Source organism: Cnephaeus nilssonii (assembly GCF_951640355.1).
Source record: "Cnephaeus nilssonii genome assembly, chromosome: 12".
NCBI lineage: Eukaryota > Metazoa > Chordata > Mammalia > Chiroptera > Vespertilionidae > Cnephaeus > Cnephaeus nilssonii.
This window is the reverse complement of record NC_137083.1, coordinates 38,139,321-38,157,143: the sequence shown is the minus strand read 5'-3', so window position 1 is coordinate 38,157,143 and position 17,823 is coordinate 38,139,321. Positions and strand designations below refer to the sequence as shown.

General features: G+C 39.8%; 1 protein-coding gene across 1 annotated transcript in view; it reads left to right on the top strand.

The window, feature by feature from the left end:
- The window catches only part of RSBN1L (round spermatid basic protein 1 like), a 67,298-nt gene that overhangs the window by 1,596 nt on the left and 47,879 nt on the right, over nt 1-17,823 (top strand). The window contains exon 2 of the mRNA XM_079786801.1: nt 13,489-13,605. Coding sequence (XP_079642927.1) covers nt 13,489-13,605 — 117 coding nt within the window. The remainder of the gene's footprint in view (nt 1-13,488; nt 13,606-17,823) is intronic.

The window sequence follows — 17,823 nt, the reverse complement described above, 5'->3', positions numbered from 1 at the left end:
AGTACAGGGTATTGTCAAAGTATTTTTGTTTTTTTTTGGAAAGGAAAAGTGAATTATCGAACAGTTTTAGCACTGCTGATCTAATGGTGGCTTACATCATGAAAAATTCTCTGTATATTTGAATTAGAGTGGCTATTTTCACAAATTTTAAAAATGCTGTAAATGAGTACGTAGCAACAGTTACTTCTTTCTTGGTGTTTTTGCCTGTAATAAAAAGCTTTGACATCTAAGCATAGCCATCTGGTACTCCTGCACAAAGTAAAGATCTCAGCTTTGGAGAATGTTGCTTCTCGGAAAGTAGTTTTTATACTACTTTACGTCTGGAATTTTAGTTGGTTAGTATTTTAAAAGTACTTTGTTTGTTTTTTTTAATGGTTACATTTAAAAGTTATAAGTGCCTGAAAGTCTGTGCATTGCGATGTGTCAACTGTTTGCTTTTCTAGTATTTTAAAGCTACTTTGTTTTTTTGATGGTTACATTTAAAAGTTATAAGTGCCTGAAAGTCTGTGCATTGCGATGTGTCAACTGTTTGCTTTTCTAAAGTTCTTTGAATGAGGAAGTGAATCTGAGTATACCGTTGTCAGTGTATTGGAATGGCTGAAAATAAGTAAGCATTCTTCAACAATTCTGACTTTAAAATGGCCCTTAAAGTGAAATGGCTGTTAAAAGAAAAAATTTTCTAGACTTTTAAATTACATTTAGAATCCTCCATTTGAAGGCTACAGCTTATCTAATTAAGTCTGAATATAAGCAATGATACCTTTACATTAAGATGTGGGAAAGATGTTTTTCCATGACCTATTTAGGTTTTTTTGATTAGTGACTACATACATATTAACATGTTTAAGATTTTCATTTTTTTAAAAATATTTTTTTCTTGATTTCAGAGAGGAAGGGAGAAGGAGAGAGAGAAAGAGAGAGAAACATCAATGATGAGAGAGAATCATTAATCAGCTGCTTCTTGCACACCCCACGCTGGGGATTGAGCCAGCAACCCAGGCATATGCCCTGACCCAGAATTGAACTGTGACGCTCAAACAGGCAGATTTTAATTTTTTTTACAGAGCTATTTTATTGAGAAAAAAAAACTAAAAATCAAAAAGGATTGCTTTTCAGTGTCTTGATGGTAAATTTAATGGTGAAAATATTTCCCTTAATTTGGCAAGTGCTTATATCCTTCTAAAGCTCTGATATACTGAATTAAGGTGTTGTTTTAATCAATTAAGAAGATTCTTAAGCAACAGTATTATTGAAATAGCAAGATTACATACATGCATTCAATCCTATATAATAAAACCTAATATTCAAATCAGCCGAACAGCAGAATGACCGGTCGCTATGACGTGCATTGACCACCAGGGGGCAGACGCTCAACACAGGAGCTGCCCCTTGGTGGTCAGTGCGCTCCCACAGGGGGAGCACCACTCAGCCAGAAACTGGGCTCATGGCTGGCGAGTGCAGTGGTGGCAGTGCCAAGGACCCCTTGGGGGATGTCTGCCTGCTGGCTTAGGCCCGCTCCTGGACTGCGAGAGGGCACAGGCTGGGCTGAGCCCCCGCCACACACACACACACACACACACACACACACACAGTGCACTAATGTCGTGCACCGGGCCTCTAGTTATAATTGCAAATATAAAAGTCCTAATATGTAATACAGTTCTTATTTCTTTGGGCTTTTTGTAAAAATCTTAGTGAATGAGTAACCAGGTGTTTTGTTTTAGGTATATATTCCTATTTTTTAGTGTTACCGTAACTTGGATAGTTCACCTGGATAGCACATAGGATAGTTTAGTGAACCCTCTCAGTTATCCCATAGCTCACTGATTGAAAAGTCTGAATCGGAACCGTAAGTTAGGTATTAAGACACTGAAACAAGGAATAGATCCTTCAAAAAACAAAAATCCAAAAGATTTAGCCTCTCAATTTCATTAAGCAATTAAGCTCCTTTATTTATATTAGAATTGTTTTTTTCAAGTCTTTTGTAGGAACTGCTAATTTTTTACATTGGCTACAATTCTAACAGAAATTATTTGTATTATTGGCAGGGCATTTAGTAAATGTTATTTGAGTCAGAAGCATGATAATTGGTTTTTGTTAACCTCATAACAAATTAAAAGGTGGGTCAATTCAGATACAGGAAGGATCATTGAGAGTTAAGACTGATAAACAAGAGAATTATAAAAGCATCCAGTCTAGGCCCACTTAGTATATGGATTGATGCTTTACACACCTAAAGCCTCTGTCATAGTATTGCAGCTATCTTGCATGACAGCCTGAGTTATCAAGTAAAAGTTAAATTTCTTATAAAAAATGTGCAGAACAAACCAGGCTTTGGTGCTTACAGAGGTAATCTGCTGAAGAGTTCACAGCCCATGTAAGACTGAATAACTTACTGAATCAGTAAATGTGGAAGTAAAAGTGGGACATGTACTGAAGGTATCCAACATTCAGAATTATAACAAACAACAGAACAAACGTATTAGATAACAAAATGCTTTATCTTACTCCAGTAACCAATAAGATCAGTGCTCGCTTCGACAGCAGATATACTAAAATTGGAACAATACAGAGAAGATTAGCATGGCCCCTGCGCAAGGATGACACACACATTCGTGAAACGTTCCATTTTATTTATTTTTTTTTTGAAAAAAACAAACATAGATCATCTAATTTTTGTTAGTTTTTGCTTTGCATTTATTAGCTTTTTTTTCTTTGAATGACCATGCGATACATCCCAAGACAGAACCAGAACATTTTACTGAATTTTTTACTTGAAAGTGTAGTTATAGAATTTAACTTTAAGAAAATAGAGGCTTTTCTTAGAATGGGATAATTGGCGGTATGTAAATGTCAGTGATTTTAAAGGGATAGATGTTCAAAGGTTTTAAAAACTAGACTATTCCTCATCTTTCTAATATTGTTATTCCACAATTTTAGGGTAAATTCATATTCAGAGTTTTCATCATTATGACCAAATATTTGTTACTGCTGAGATAGTTTATTATAATTTCATTTTCTTGTGTAACCTTTTGTTTCTAATGTCTAATTTTTTCATTTGCTTATTTTTGTCTAGAAAAGTCTTTCTGTACCCTCCAGCAGATTCATAAAATGCTTCTCGGTGCAATTTTCCCCGTGGTCACGTCTGTCAGATATACTTACCAGTTCCATTTGTTCCTGTAGTTAGTTATCCATCCTTTCTGTAGCTGTCCTTCCGGCTTTGGTCTGGATTGTTTCCTTTTAGGCCTGCTGCAGAGTTGTCATCTTGGGACTTCCCTTAGCTGACATTCTGGGAATTTCTTTCACTTTAGTTGAGTCCTGTTTTTCTTGATCCCATGCCTTCCTTTTGGTTTATTTCTTCATATTATTTATTTTATTTTATTTTAAAAATACATTTCTTTATTGATTTCAGAGAGGGGGAGAGAGAGAGAAACATCAATGATGAGAGAATTATCTATTTGCCTCCTACACGCCCCTCACTGGGGATCGAGCCCGCAACCTGGGCATGCGCCCTTGGCTGGAATCGAACCTGTGAACTCCTGGTTCACAGGTTGATGCTCAAGCACTAAACCACATGGGGCAGGCTCTGCAGCTTCTTCTTCTTTTTTAAAAAAAATATATTTTATTGATTTTTTACAGAGAGGAAGGGAGAGGGATAGAGAGTTAGAAACATCGATCAGCCGCCTCCTGCACACCTCCCATGGGGATGTGCCCACAAACCAAGGTACGTGCCCTTGACCGGAACCGAACTGGGACCCTTCAGTCCACAGGCTGATGCTCTATCCACTGAGCCAAACCGGTTTCGGCTTCTTTTTCTAAATTTAATTTTTAAATTATAGTTAACATACAATATTATATTGGTTTCAAGTGTACAACCCCATGATTAGACATTTATATAACTTAAGTGATAATTCTAATAAATGCAGTGCCCATCTGACACCATATATAGTTATTACAATACTAGAGGCCCGATACACGAAATTCGTGCATGGGGGTGGAGGGGTGTCCCTCAGCCCAGCCTGCACCCTCTCCAATCTGGGACCCCTCGATGGATGTCCGACTGCCCGTTTAGGCCCGACCCTGGTGGGATCGGGCCTAAACGGGCAGTCGGACATCCCTCTCACAATCTAGGACTGCTGGCTCCCAACTGCTCTCCTGCCTGCCTTCCTGATTGCCCCTAACCGCTTCTGCCTGCCAGCCCGATCACCCCCTAACCACTCCCATGCCAGCCTGATTGATGTCTAACTGCTCCCCTGCCAGCCTGTTTGTACCCAACTTCCCTCCTCTGTCGGCCTGGTCACCCCTAACTGCCCTCCCCTGGAGGGTTGATCGCTTCCAACTGCCCTCCCTTGCAGGCCTGGTCCCTCTCAACTGCCCTCCCCTGCTGGCCATCTTGTGGTGGCCATCTTTTGTCCACATGGGGGCAGCTATATTGTGTGTTGGAGTGATGGTCAATCTGCATATTACTCTTTTATTAGATAGGATAGAGGCCTGGTGCAGGGGTGGGGGCCGGCTGGTTTGCCCTGAAGGGTGTCCCGGATCAGGGTGGGGGTTCCCTTGGTGTGTGGGGCGGCCTGAGCGAGGGGCCTGTGGTGGTTTGCAGGCCAGCCACGCCCCCTTAGCGACCCAAGCGGAGGCCCTGGTATCTGGAATTTATTTACCTTCTACAATTGAAACTTTGTATCCTGGAGCGGAGTCAAGCCTCCTGCTCGCTCCATGGCCGGCAGCCATTTCTGTTTGGATTTGTTTACCTTCTATAATTGAAACTTTGTAGCCTTGAGTAGAGGGTTAGGCCGGCCAGGGAAGGTGGAAAGCTTGGCTTCTTCTATCGCCTTGGAAACCCAAGCCTCCCTCCTACTTTCTCCATGGCTGTAGCCATCTTGGTTGGGTTAATTTGCATAATCTCTCTGATTGGCTGGTGGGCGTGGTTTGCGGCTGTAGCAGAGTTAGTGTCAATTTGCATATTATTCTTTTATTAGGTAGGATTATTGACTATATTCCTCATGCTGGACTTTACATCCCTGTGACTATTCTATAACTACCAATTTGTATTTCTAATTCCTTCACCTTTTTCACCCATCTCCACATAAAAGTGAAATCATCTGGCATTTATCTTTTTTTTTAAAGTATATTTGATTGATTTTTTAAATTTTTTACAGAGAGGAAGGGAGAGGGCTAGAGAGTTAGAAACATCGATCAGCTGCCTCCTGCACACCCCCTACTGGGGATGTGCATGCAACCAAGGTACATGGCCTTGACTGGAATCGAACCTGGGACCTTTCAGTCCGCAGGCTGACGCTCCATCCACTGAGCCAAACTATCAGGGCTATCTTTCTCTGTCTGACTTACTTCACTTAGCATGATTCTCTCTAGGTCAGCAATTTTCAATCTTTTTCATCTTACGGCACACACAAACTAATTACTAAAATTCTGCGGCACATCAAAAAATATATTTTTTGCCGATCTGACAAAAAAAATAGGTATAATTTTGATTCGTTCACACAGGACGGGTATTGTTGTATTGGCTGTTGTCATTTTTTTATTTGGCATTCTAAGGGAAAAGAGGTCTGTGCCCTGACTAAATAGGTATTGCATGTTAAAAATTCTTTCTTTCCCTGCACACCAAAGGGCCACTGCACACTGGTTGAAAATAGCTCTAGGTCCATTCATTTATTGCAGATTTTATTCTTTTTTATGGCTGAATCATATTCCATTGTATATGTGCACCACTTCTTCTTTATCCATTTATCTATTGATGGACACTTAGGGTTGCTTCCATATCTTGGCTGTTGTAAACAGTGTTCTAATAAACATATGTCCGATTTAGTGTTGTGGGTTTCTTTGGATAAATAGCCAGAAGTGGAGTTGCTGGGTCCTTCTTTGCCTCTTTTATACGCTTTGTTTTAAAGTCTATTTTGTCTAGTATAAGTATTGCTACCCCAGCTTTATTTTGTTTTGTTTCCATTTTCATGAAATACGTTTTTCTATCCCTTTAGTTTCAGTTTATTTGTATCTTTTACTCTGAGGTGAGTCTCTTGTAAACTGCCTATATAAGGATCTTATCCACTCAATTACCCTCTGTCTTTTTTCCCCTATTGTTGACACTATTGCAGATATCTCCCATTTTCCCTCACCTGATGTCTTATTTAAAAAAAAAAATAGTTTATTGATTTTTAGAGAGATATAGGAAGGGAGGAAAGAGAGAGAGAGAGAAACATTAATGTGAGAGTGAAACATCAATCTGCTGCTTCCTGCTTGCCCACCAATTGGGGATTGAGCCTGCAATCTGGGCATATGCCCTGACTGGGAATCTAACTGGCAACCCTGTGGTGCACAGGATGATGCCCAACCAACTGAGCCACCCTGGCCAGGGCACCCCCACCTTATGTCTTTTGATTGAAGCATTTTAATCCATCTGCATTTAAAGTAATTGTTGACAGATATGTATTTAATGCCATTTCATTATTCATATTTTTTATCTTTTTTTTCTTCTTTTTCTTGAAGAAGACCCTTTAACATTTAATACTGGTTTGGTGGTTATGAACTTACTACATTATTATTATTATTATTACTATTATTATTATTATTATTGGTATGGGAAACTCTTTATTTGTCTTTTGATTCTAAATGATAACTTTGCTGCATAGAGTATTTTGGTTGTAGGTCCTTGCTTTCATCACTTTGAATATTTCGTTCCAATCCCATATAGGCATTTCCTTTTAGGTAACTAACTGCTTTTCTCTTGCTGCTTTTAAGATTTTCTCTTTGTCTTTAACTTTGGCATTTTAATTTTTTAAAAAATATATTTTATTGATTTTTTACAGAGAGGAAGGGAGAGGGACAGAGAGCTAGAAACATCGACGAGAGAGAAACATCGACCAGCCGCCTCCTGCACACACCCCCACCGGGGATGTGCCTGCAACCAATGCACATGCCCCCGACCGGAACTGAACCTGGGACCCCCCAGTCCCCAGGCTGACGCTCTATCCACCGAGCCAAACCGGTTTCGGCGGCATTTTAATTTTGATGTGTCTTGGTGTGGGCCTCTTTGGGTTCATGTTGTTTGTAACTCTGCACTTCCTGGACTTGTATATTTATTTCCTTCACCAGGTTAGGGAAGTTTTCTGTCATTGTTTTTTTTCAAATAGTCTTTCAGTTTCTTGCTGTCTTCTCCTTCCAGCACCCCCATGAAGCAAACGTTGGTATGGTTGAAGTTTTCCTAAAGGCTCCTTACATTATCTTCATTATTATTATTATTTTTTGCTGTTACGATTTTTCCCCCTGCTTCCTTAGCTTTTAAATTGCTGACTTGATTCTCTGCTTTCTCTGCTCTATTGTTAATTATCTGTAATTTATTCATTTCAGTTAGTATATCCTTCATTTCTGACTGGATGTTTGTTATGGTTTCCATGTCTTTTTCTATGCTGTTGAAGTTCTCACTTAGTTCCTTAAGCATCCTTGTAACCATTGCTTTGAACTCTGTATCTGGTAGTTTGCTTGACTCTATTTCATTTAGTACTTTTTCTGGAGATTTCTTTTGTTCTTTCATTTGGGACCTACTTCTTTGTCTCTTCATTTTGGTTGCTTCCCTATGTTTGTTTCTATGTATTAGGTATAGCTGATATATCTCCTGTACTTGGTAGAGTGGCCTTGTTTATTAGTTGTCCTGTAGGGCCCAATAGCGCAGCCTCCCTGGTTACCCGAGCTGGTTGCTCCAGGTGCATTCCATGTGGGTTGTGTGTACTATAATGTTGTAGTTGAGCCTTGATTATTGTTGGCATGTCACTGGGAGGGATTGGCATCCCAGGCCCATCAGCTGCAAGGACCAGCTGTGATTACAGTGGAGGAGCTGCTGTGCAGGGTCTGAATCCATGGAGCAGGTCTTGCTTCATTGAGGCTCTGGTGCCCACTGAGTCCATCCCTTGAATGTCTCACTTGTGGAGGTGGTTGGGTTGTAATCCAGTGTGGTCTGAAGCTGTCCACTGGGTGTACTGGCTCTGGGACCTCCTGGGATGGGAAGTGCAAGGTCAGTCACCCCCTGTGCCCTGCCTGGGGCCACCTGACATGAGCTGATCTCCAGATGACTGCTACTTGCACTGGGCTTAGAGGTTCCCTGGAAGAGGCCAAGCTGCAAACTGAGGTTGGTCTCCTCTAGTACCTAGGCCCGATGCCACTTGGTAAGAGATATGAGGGATACAAGGGCAAGATGCTGCTTATTTGAGAGATTTTAGCAAAGAAGTATGAGCCAGGAGAGGCTGTTTATATGGAAAAGCCACTGGAAATGGCTTGTGTGGGCCAGCAAGTTGGGGTGGGGCCCGGTCTCTGGGAATCACCAGTGTTAGCGAGGTTAATGGAGACTCCCAGCTGGCTCTGTGAGGGGAGGGCTCAGAAAAGGAACAGTGGCTTCTGTCCTGGTCCTGAACCCAGACAATTTAGTTCCTTCCCATACGTCCCTGGCACTTTTCTAGCTGCTGTCCCATTGCTGGAACTCAAAGCAAGTGAGTTCTAATAAGTCCATGTTCAGACCCTTTAAGAGTAATATCTGGGTCTCTAGGAGCTTTGGTCTCACTCAGCCATAATCCGCGCTGGTTTTCACAGTCAGAAGTTACAGCTACTTCTCTTCCAGCAGTAGTCCTCCTGATGTTTAACTGCCACATGTGGGTATGGAACTAACCTGTTCCATTTCTCTGCCCCTCTTTCCATTCTCATTGTGTCTTCTTTTATATCCTTAGTTAAATGACTTGTGTTCAGTTAGATTTCAGGCATTCTGAATGATGGTTGTTCTGTTATTTAGTTGTAATTTTGATGTGGTTGCGAGCGGTTCTGAGTACCGCATTTACCTGCACTTCCATATTGACCAGAACCTCTATTGATGTTTTTGGTATAATGACTACACACCTTCAACTTATCTTTCATGGAATTGTTTAACTTTATTTGAACTTGAAGGCATATTCCAAGACCCTTTTTCCTGAGTTATGAAACTAATATGATCCTATTGCAGCAACTTAGAAACCTTTGTCACATAAAAACAATGGCTTTTAATAATTTGAACTATTGTCTTTCACTCTGTTTTCTGAATGTGTGTATTAGTTATAAGTGTTTTTAAAATTTGGGATGTGTAAAGGCAGGAGGTATATGTGGGAAAATCTCTGTACCTTTTGTTCAATTTTTATGTGAACCTAAAACTGCTCTGAGAAAAGTCTACAAATAAGTATACTTATAAATAAGATCTATAAAAACTGTAGGTTATACCATATTATAGTTTTATTTCTTGAGAAGCTAATATAATATTATTTTGTAAAATATTTGTATTTTGCGATTATAGGTTTATAGTATGACATATTCTATATACATACCATTAAAATTTTATAGTTGTTTTAAATCTATGTGGTTAGAAGTCAGGATTGTGATTAACCTTCAGGGTGTTGCATTAAGACTAGAAGGGAGTCCTGGCAGGTGTGGCTGAGGTGGTTGAGCATTGTCCCGTACACCAGGGAGTCACAAGTTCAATTTCCTGTTGGGTACGTACCTGGGTTGCGGGTTCACTCTGTGCTTAGTGTGCATGTGGGAGGCAACCTATCAATGTTTCTCTCTCACATGGATCATCCGATGTTTCTTGCTCTCCCTCTCCTTTCCTCTTTCTCTAGAATTAATGAAAAACATATCCTTGGGTGAAGATTTAAAAAAAATAAAAGACTAGAAAGGAGTACAGAGTGGTCCCAAGGTGCTTGTTCATTTTTTGTGAAAATTTAGCTGTATACGCACATGCTCTTTCTGTATGTATATTATACTTTAGTAAACTTTAAAGTTTAATAGTTACTGATATAAAATTTTAGGGTAATGAGATTAATAGAGGTAACTGGAAAATGAAATGATGAAATTTCAGATGACTTATTCATTCGTGATTTTAAATATGTAAATAGTTTATTTTTAAAAATGTGTAGTTATTTAGAAGATAGTAACTTGTATATGTGTCTAAGCTCCAGCTCTTTGTAGTAACATTATATGTATAATAGGATTTTAACGACTTTAAATATCAAAAAGTAAGAGTAGCAAACTAATGTGAAATGTGAAAACAGCATATTTTATAATTTATATGTGAACAAATGTTCACCTCTGTAACCAAATTCTTTTCTTATACTCAGCAGTGCATATTAAGTCCCCTCATCTGCTTTCAGTATTATCACTTTAAGAAAAGCACATTGTTAGTTTGATAAAATAAAAATATCTTACTTTGAATTTTTGTTATTATTAATGACTGTACCTTTTAAAGAAGCCTATTAAATACCTTGATTTAATTTTTTGAGAATTACCTATTTAGTCTACATTTGAGTTAATGATTTTGGTAAGCACTAGTATGTGGCTCTTGAACACTTAACATGGTGCTAGTTTGAATTGAAATGTGCTGTAAGTATAAAATATACACTGAATTTTGAAATCTTATGAAAAAAGAATGTAAACTAACACAATATTAATTTTTTAGTATTGGTCCTATTTTGGAATGTTTTAGATATATTGGTTAAATAAAATATATTATTAAAATTAATTTCACCCTTGTAAATTTTTAAATTTACATATGTTGTAAACATTATATTTCTATTGGACAGTATTGATCCAGTAATTTGATCATTAGGTGATTTGGTCCTGAATGAGTGTAGAAAGGAAAGTAAGGAGGGATTTAAGTAAGAAAGTATGCAGTATGCATATCTGTATATGTAAAAGGCTAATACGCGGTGTCCCACCATCCGACCGGTCATTATGACGTGCACTGACCACCAGGGCGCAGACGCTCAATGCAGGAGCTGCCATGACGCGCACAGAGAAATGGCACCGTGGACCTGGCACCCACAAAGCAAAACTCAGCTTCCCCCAAGTGGGACACAGGCCCCGCCACCACCCCGGAGCAACACCCCACCAAATTGCAGCTGACACTGCCGAGACCCCATGGTGCAAAATATGGCCCACAGCCCAGAAACGGTGGCTATGGGTGCTGGGTAATGATGTCATGTAGCAACGCCCGGCTTCCTCTCCCTAAGGACAATTAGCCTCCTTGCAGTTTCTTCAGCCCAGGAACACAACTTGCTTTATAGCCAGGTGCAAACATTTCACACTTTAACCAAATGTGTGTGAAGTGTTTTCCCATGCCTCATCTCATTTCATCCACACAGAAGTCCTGTAGTAGGTGGATAGGAGACTTGGTGGAATCCTATTTTCTTTTCATTAGCCGGAAAACAGAGATTTAGAAAGCTTAGAAACTTGACCCGACTGGAAAGAAGTGGTGGACCTTGAAAATGACTTCAGGTTTTCTCACTGCACAGAATATAGTCAAACACTGCTGCAGTTAAATATTTTACCCTTTGTTCTCCCTGAGTGATCTACAATAATAATGTGCTTCACGTTGATATTTACTGCTGAGTTGCTGACAATTACCTGAAAGAGAAGTTGGGGTGCTTCACTCGGCTGGAAAAAGTTTAGCTACATCAGAAAGCAGGTCTAATTAAACAAGTTTATTCTATATCTATAAAAGGCAAAGTTGACTCGTGCATGCGCAATACATATAAAGCTCTTGCTGGCGCCAATTGCACGCGTGTGTTTCAATCTGTCATTGTCGATCGTGAATTTGGTTGATACTTCTATTATAGAGAAAGTACAAATAGCGATATTAAAGTATTTCTTCTAATTAATTTCCTTTCAATGTGCATGAATTTGTGCACCGGGCCTCTAGTAACTATATAATTTCTGCTACATTGAAGGATATCTTGTGGTTTTTGTGTGCTTACGTTGTGGCTTTGTAATCAATCGTATGCTTTTTGAGGGCAAGGACTATGTCACTATTTTTATATTCTCCCCTACTTCTCTTTCACTGGGTACATAGGTGCTTGAAAAAATATGAATTAATAGGACATCAAATCTCTGTATATAAAAGCCTAAGTGACTGTGACGACTGGACGACCTGCTGGTAGCTATGATGCGCACTGACCACCAGGGGGCAGGCGCTCAATGCAGGAGCTGCCCCCTGGTGGTCATTGCGCTCCTACAGCCAACTTCCCGCGGCTGACCAACCTCCCGTGGTCCCTCCCCCTGGCCGGCTGGCCCTGATCGGCCCCGATGGACCCCGATCAGGACTGGGTGAGATGGCCCCGATTGGCCCCAATCTCCAGCCAGGCTGAGGGACCCCACCTGTGCACAAATTCATATGCACTGGGCCTCTAGTAATTTTATAAATTCAAAGTTTGAATTACTAGATTATAAACAATAATTCCTAGAGTTTTTATACCTGTTACTAGGTGCCCAGCTCATGAATTTGTGCACCTGGAAAGAACTGTGGGCCACGAGACTGCTGTGGGCACAGGGGCGGGTCTCGGCCCATCCTCCACGCCCCCGCCTGGCACCTTCCGCCGCGGCCCCCAGTCCCCTGTCTGCCGGCAGCCCTGCTCCTGCTGCTGCTCCCATGCGCTGATGGTGCTGGCCCTGCTCTTACCCGCTTGATGGTGCGGAACAATTGGGGCCGCCACCAGCGGTGGGTGCGAACGGGGCCAGTGCTGTCAGCGGGTGTGAGTGGCAGCTGCTGGCCCCGATTGCCCCTCAGGAACTGGGGGAGGTGGAGAAGTGTTTGGGGCGATCAGGGCTGGCAGCCACCGCTCACACCTGCTGACAGTGCCGAGCGATCATGGGGGGGAGGGTCGGCGGCACCGGCAGCAGGTGTGAGTGGACTGGCGCCGGCAGCGGGTGAGAGCAGGGCCAGCACCAGCAGCAGGTGCAAGAGCTAGGCAGGACTACGGCACGCGGGAGCAAAGAATTTTCAGTAACCACCGGAGGCTCACCCCGATGACAGTGACTGGTATCCCGCTGTGGCCGCCGCCCACCGTGTTCCACGCACTCTCCCTGGTGGTCAGCGCATGTCATAGTGACTGGTTGTTTGGTTTTTCTACTGTTCAGTCTATTTGCATATTAGGGTTTTATATATATATATATATAGATTTTACTATCATAATATCACCAGCCAGCCAGATCAGTCCTACCCTTTTTAAAACGTGCAAGGTTAAGGGAACTAACATCTGGTAGTATATAATAGGCTCTAGGTAGCCATTTTGTATCTTTCTCTAGTTAGTCTTTATAGTAACCTATGAGAAAGGTGTCAACTACCATTTTACAGATTAGGAAACTGAGATTGAGTAATTTTTCCATTGTTATGTTACCAATCTAGATATGCCCAACTTCAAAGCTTGTACTTTTTCCATTGTAGTTTACTGTATTGATTAAAGTTAGCCAATTATTTGAAGTGATTTGAAGTTAGTCTAATATTGTGGTTGACATGAAATAAGTGAAAAATAATCTTAAGAATGAAATGTATACTAAATTTTGGTAGTTTCTGATGTGTATTATTTAGTCTATGTTCAATATAGGAAAGGAATTTTTAGAAATTGCACTATAGTTCATTGGGAAAATTCTAAAATAGTTGAAAACATTTCCTTTTTTGTGTTTCAGATAAAATCAAAGACAAAATTAAAGAGAGAGATAAGGAAAAAGAGAGAGAAAAAAAGAAGCATAAAATAATGAATGAGATCAAGAAAGAAAATGGAGAAGTAAAGATGTTGCTGAAAAGTAAGTTTATATTCAGTGATTTTAGTTGTACTGTATTGTATTGTTCAGTATACTTACTGGCTTAGTGATTAAAATAAGACATGTTATTTGTTGCTGAATTTTTCTAAGAATAAACTGGTCAGAAAATGAAAATTTAATGTAATGGTAGGGAGTTTGAATCTGTATAGTAAATATGTATTTAGTATATTTATTTAGTGAATCATTAGAAAGTATTAAAGGGGCTCTGACTGGTTTGGCTCAGTGGATAGAGCGTCGGACTGCGGACTGGGGGGGTCCCGGGTTCGATTCCGGTCAAGGGCATGTTCTTAGTTGCGGGCGCATCCCCGGTGGGGCTTGTTCAGGAGGCAACTGATCGATGTTTCTCTCTCATCGGTGTTTCTAGCTCTCTACCCTCTCCCTTCCTCTCTGTAAAAAATCAATAAAATATATTTAAAAAATAAAAATATTAAAGGGTTAAGGTTCATTAAACTGTTAGGTTCCTTAAGTTATTTAAAAATAGGTTATCTAATTTTGTGTTTGCATTACTAGTCTAATTCATATTTAGATTATCTAAAATAAAAGGCTAAAGCTATTTTTAGCTTGATAGGGATGGTAAAGGAAGTGATCTTACAAATATTTGATGTAATCAGATCATAGTCAGGGATTTGGAGGGAACCATTTACTCTGAGCTAATTTAGAATAAATCTGAACTATTTCAGGAGAATTTGTGGTAGCATAGAAGTAAGGACAGTGTTAAATTCACTCAGCAAGGTAAGAAGAAGAATCATTGGCATTTGGTTGCTAGACAGCTAACAAATTCTTTAGCTGCCCTATCAAGTTGACAATTTGCAGAGCAAAACATTTTCACTTTAGTTTTATATTGAATTTATGTGTTGATAAGCCTTTATATCTACATAAAGGAGAAAAGGCCATAGCACTACATGTGCAATGAAGTAACTGGTTAATTTATATTATTTCGGATAAGCAGCATTAGATTCTGTATTTTCATTTCATTCTTTGTCATGTTTCCAGATGTTCTTTGATGGCACTTTATTTGATCTCTGTTTTCTACTTGTAAGAACTTTATGTTCTGTAAAATTATGTTGACCTTGAAGAAACATGTCAGAGGTTAACTTGATGGCTACTTAGTTAATGCTCATTGTCCTTTTGCCATGTATTTTATCTGTGTTGTCTAATTAGATTGTAAGCCTTTGAGGCAGAAGTCAAATTTACCACACCAATGCTGTCTGCATAGCGGCTAATGATTAATGCTGGAAATGTTTACTTAATTTTACCCTATTGGTTTATTCAAATAGTAGTCATTTTTTCTTACCCATTTAAATGTACAGTCATGTAAATTCCTGCCATTCAATTAAATGTTAGATTCCTAACATACAACTAATGTTAAATATGTGAATCTAGAGATTACATATGCAAACAAAATTTAAAATAACCTTAAAAATTAAAGTGTCCCCCCCCCCCCCCCCCCCAGTAATATGAAATAGTAACCTTGAGTTTAAAGTAGATGAACAATTTAATTTAGGAGATATTTTGAACTGAGTTAAACTGAAACCTAGTGATGATAAGGGAAAAAATTGAGGTATATTTGGAAATGAATTGGTGACCTTTGGAGTGACAAGGGGAAAATGTATTTACTGTAAAGTGGGAAAGTTAAGTAATACTGTAATTACTGCCTTACATGGTTGTAAGTGCCAACGACAGTGTCTGGGCCACAGATATTTAATATTAATAAATGGATGAGAATCTTGTAAACATATGAAAGATTAACTCTTGTGATTAAAAAACAACAACAAAACTCTCCTCTCATTTGCTAGTATGTAGACAATTAAATGAATAAAAACTTGATTCATTTTGGGAAATAGTACCTGTCCCATGGTAAGCACCAAGTGTTAGCTATTGCTATTATATAGCAAAAACAATTTGCCCTGTGTGTGTGGCCATTTCCCAAGAGAGCCTTCATCAGGGAAAGGTATCCTTTGTCATTGGTGTTCTGGAGCAGCAGCAGAATCGATTTGGTGGGGACAGTATGTATAACTGTGGGCCCCCCCCCCTTTTTTTATGGGCTTCAATTTTTATTTTCTCTTTTTAATTTTCTCCTGATGATGATAATGTTGTAAGCTGTGGCACACAGACATTGATTGTTGATGGCACTGGAACATCTAAAATAGATGCTAACTCTTACAACAATCTCATTTCCTCCAGGTTTTCATTAAAAGCTGCAATAAGTTGAATATGACTAGAGATGTATACACAGTTTTATATATATATGCTAAAAATGTTTATTAATCCAGAAATCTTGTAAATGGTGAAAATATTATTAAAATAGTTCAAAGGAACAGATAGATTCGAATCATAAGCTTTTATTTTGCTCATTCTTTTTATTTTATTTTATTTTATTTTATTTTATTTTATTTATTTTATTTTATTGATTTTTTACAGAGAGGAAGGGAGAGGGATAGAGAGTTAGAAACGTCGATGAGAGAGAAACATCGACCAGCTGCCTCTTGCACATCCCCCACTGGGGACGTGCCCGCAACCAAGGTACATGCCCTTGACCGGAATCGAACCTGGGACCTTTCAGTCCGCAGACCGACGCTCTATCCACTGAGCCAAACCGGTTTCGGCTATTTTGCTCATTCTTTTCTATCTAATGTCTACCAACTACTTTTTCTGAGCATACTTATGTGTTCCAGCCTTTTCTTTTGTTATTTATTGATAAGTTGTAAGAACATAGATGTTGTGATTATAATATGTTTTATTATAGTATATCAAAGAAGCTTTCTAAAGAGTAGGTGGAATAGGGGTTAAAGAAGCCAATGTCCAAGGTTATTGGTAGTGTACTAAAGGTCACAGGTAGGTAAATCATGTCAGGAAGAGTGAAAATATTAACAGGTGAAAAAAGCAGTCATTCTCCAAAGACCAAAGGTTGAAAATAGCTAAGCTAATTACTACTACTTTCTTATGTATGATAACAGAGTTATATATATATCGATTCCTATATTAGATATGAAATCAGATTCAATCTTTTTTTTTAATTAACACTAAAGTATACTAAGGTTAATGGCAGCAATTAATGCCAGTTAATTTGTGTTCTTAAAGGTTGTTTTTTTTTAAAAAAATATATTTATAAATATCCTACATAATAAAATGGTAATATGTAAATTACCATCACTCCGCTACGCCCACGATTGGGCCAGCAGGAGGCGCAGGGGGCGGGACTCAGGGTGGCCGGGGTAGCTGATTGGGCCAGCAGGACGCTGAGCTCGCGGCGCCAGTGGCGCCGCGAGCTCAGCGTCTGTGCCATGGCTGCCGGAGGCTTTCGGAAGGCCTGGGGCACCGGCGGACAGCCGGCCGGGTCCCCCGCGATCAAAGGCCAAAGCGGGGGACCCGGCGCAAGGCCTTTCGAAAGCCTCCGCAGCGACGGAGGCTTTCGGAAGGCCTGGGGCACCCGTGGACAGCCAGCCCGCTGGTGCACCAGGTGCATGATTAAATCATGCACTGGGCCTCTAGTATTTACATATTATTATATCACAAACAGTTTGTATGTTTGTATCTCTGTGTATGGGTTTTTTTCTGTCTCTGTGTGTCTCTTTCTTTCTGGCTGTATATGTGTCTGCATTTTTCTCTGTGTCTGATTCTCTCTAGCTCTCTGTGTTTGTGGTGCTCTGTGTATGTGTCTCTGGGATCCACTGTATGCATGTGTTTGTGGACCTGTGGGAGGAGGGTCCCCCATCAACCTTTTACTGTTACACTTTTTTGTTGTTGTTAATCCTCACCTTAGAATATTTTTTCATTGATTTTTAGAGAGAGTGGGAGGAAGGGGGAAAAACAGAGAGAGAAACATGAGTGTGAAAGAGACACATCGATTGGTTGCCTTCCCCAACCAAGGCCAGGGATTACCCTGCAACTGAGGTATGTGTCTTTGACTGGAATTGAACCCGGAACCCTTTAGTCCATGGGCCGATGCTCTATCCACTGAGCCAAACAGCTAGGGCTACTGTTACACTTTTTGAGGATCCCAGTTACGTAGACAGCAATTCTATTTTAGTATAAGAGAAGAACATTGATATTCAAAATGGTCTTGTTTTAAAGTGTTTAAAATTTCCTTCATATACATCTATTGCATTTTGTATGTCATTCCAAAGCAGGAAATGAATGAGAGACTATATAAAACTTTAAAAATTTAGGACACACAGGACTAGCATACAGTTGATTCAT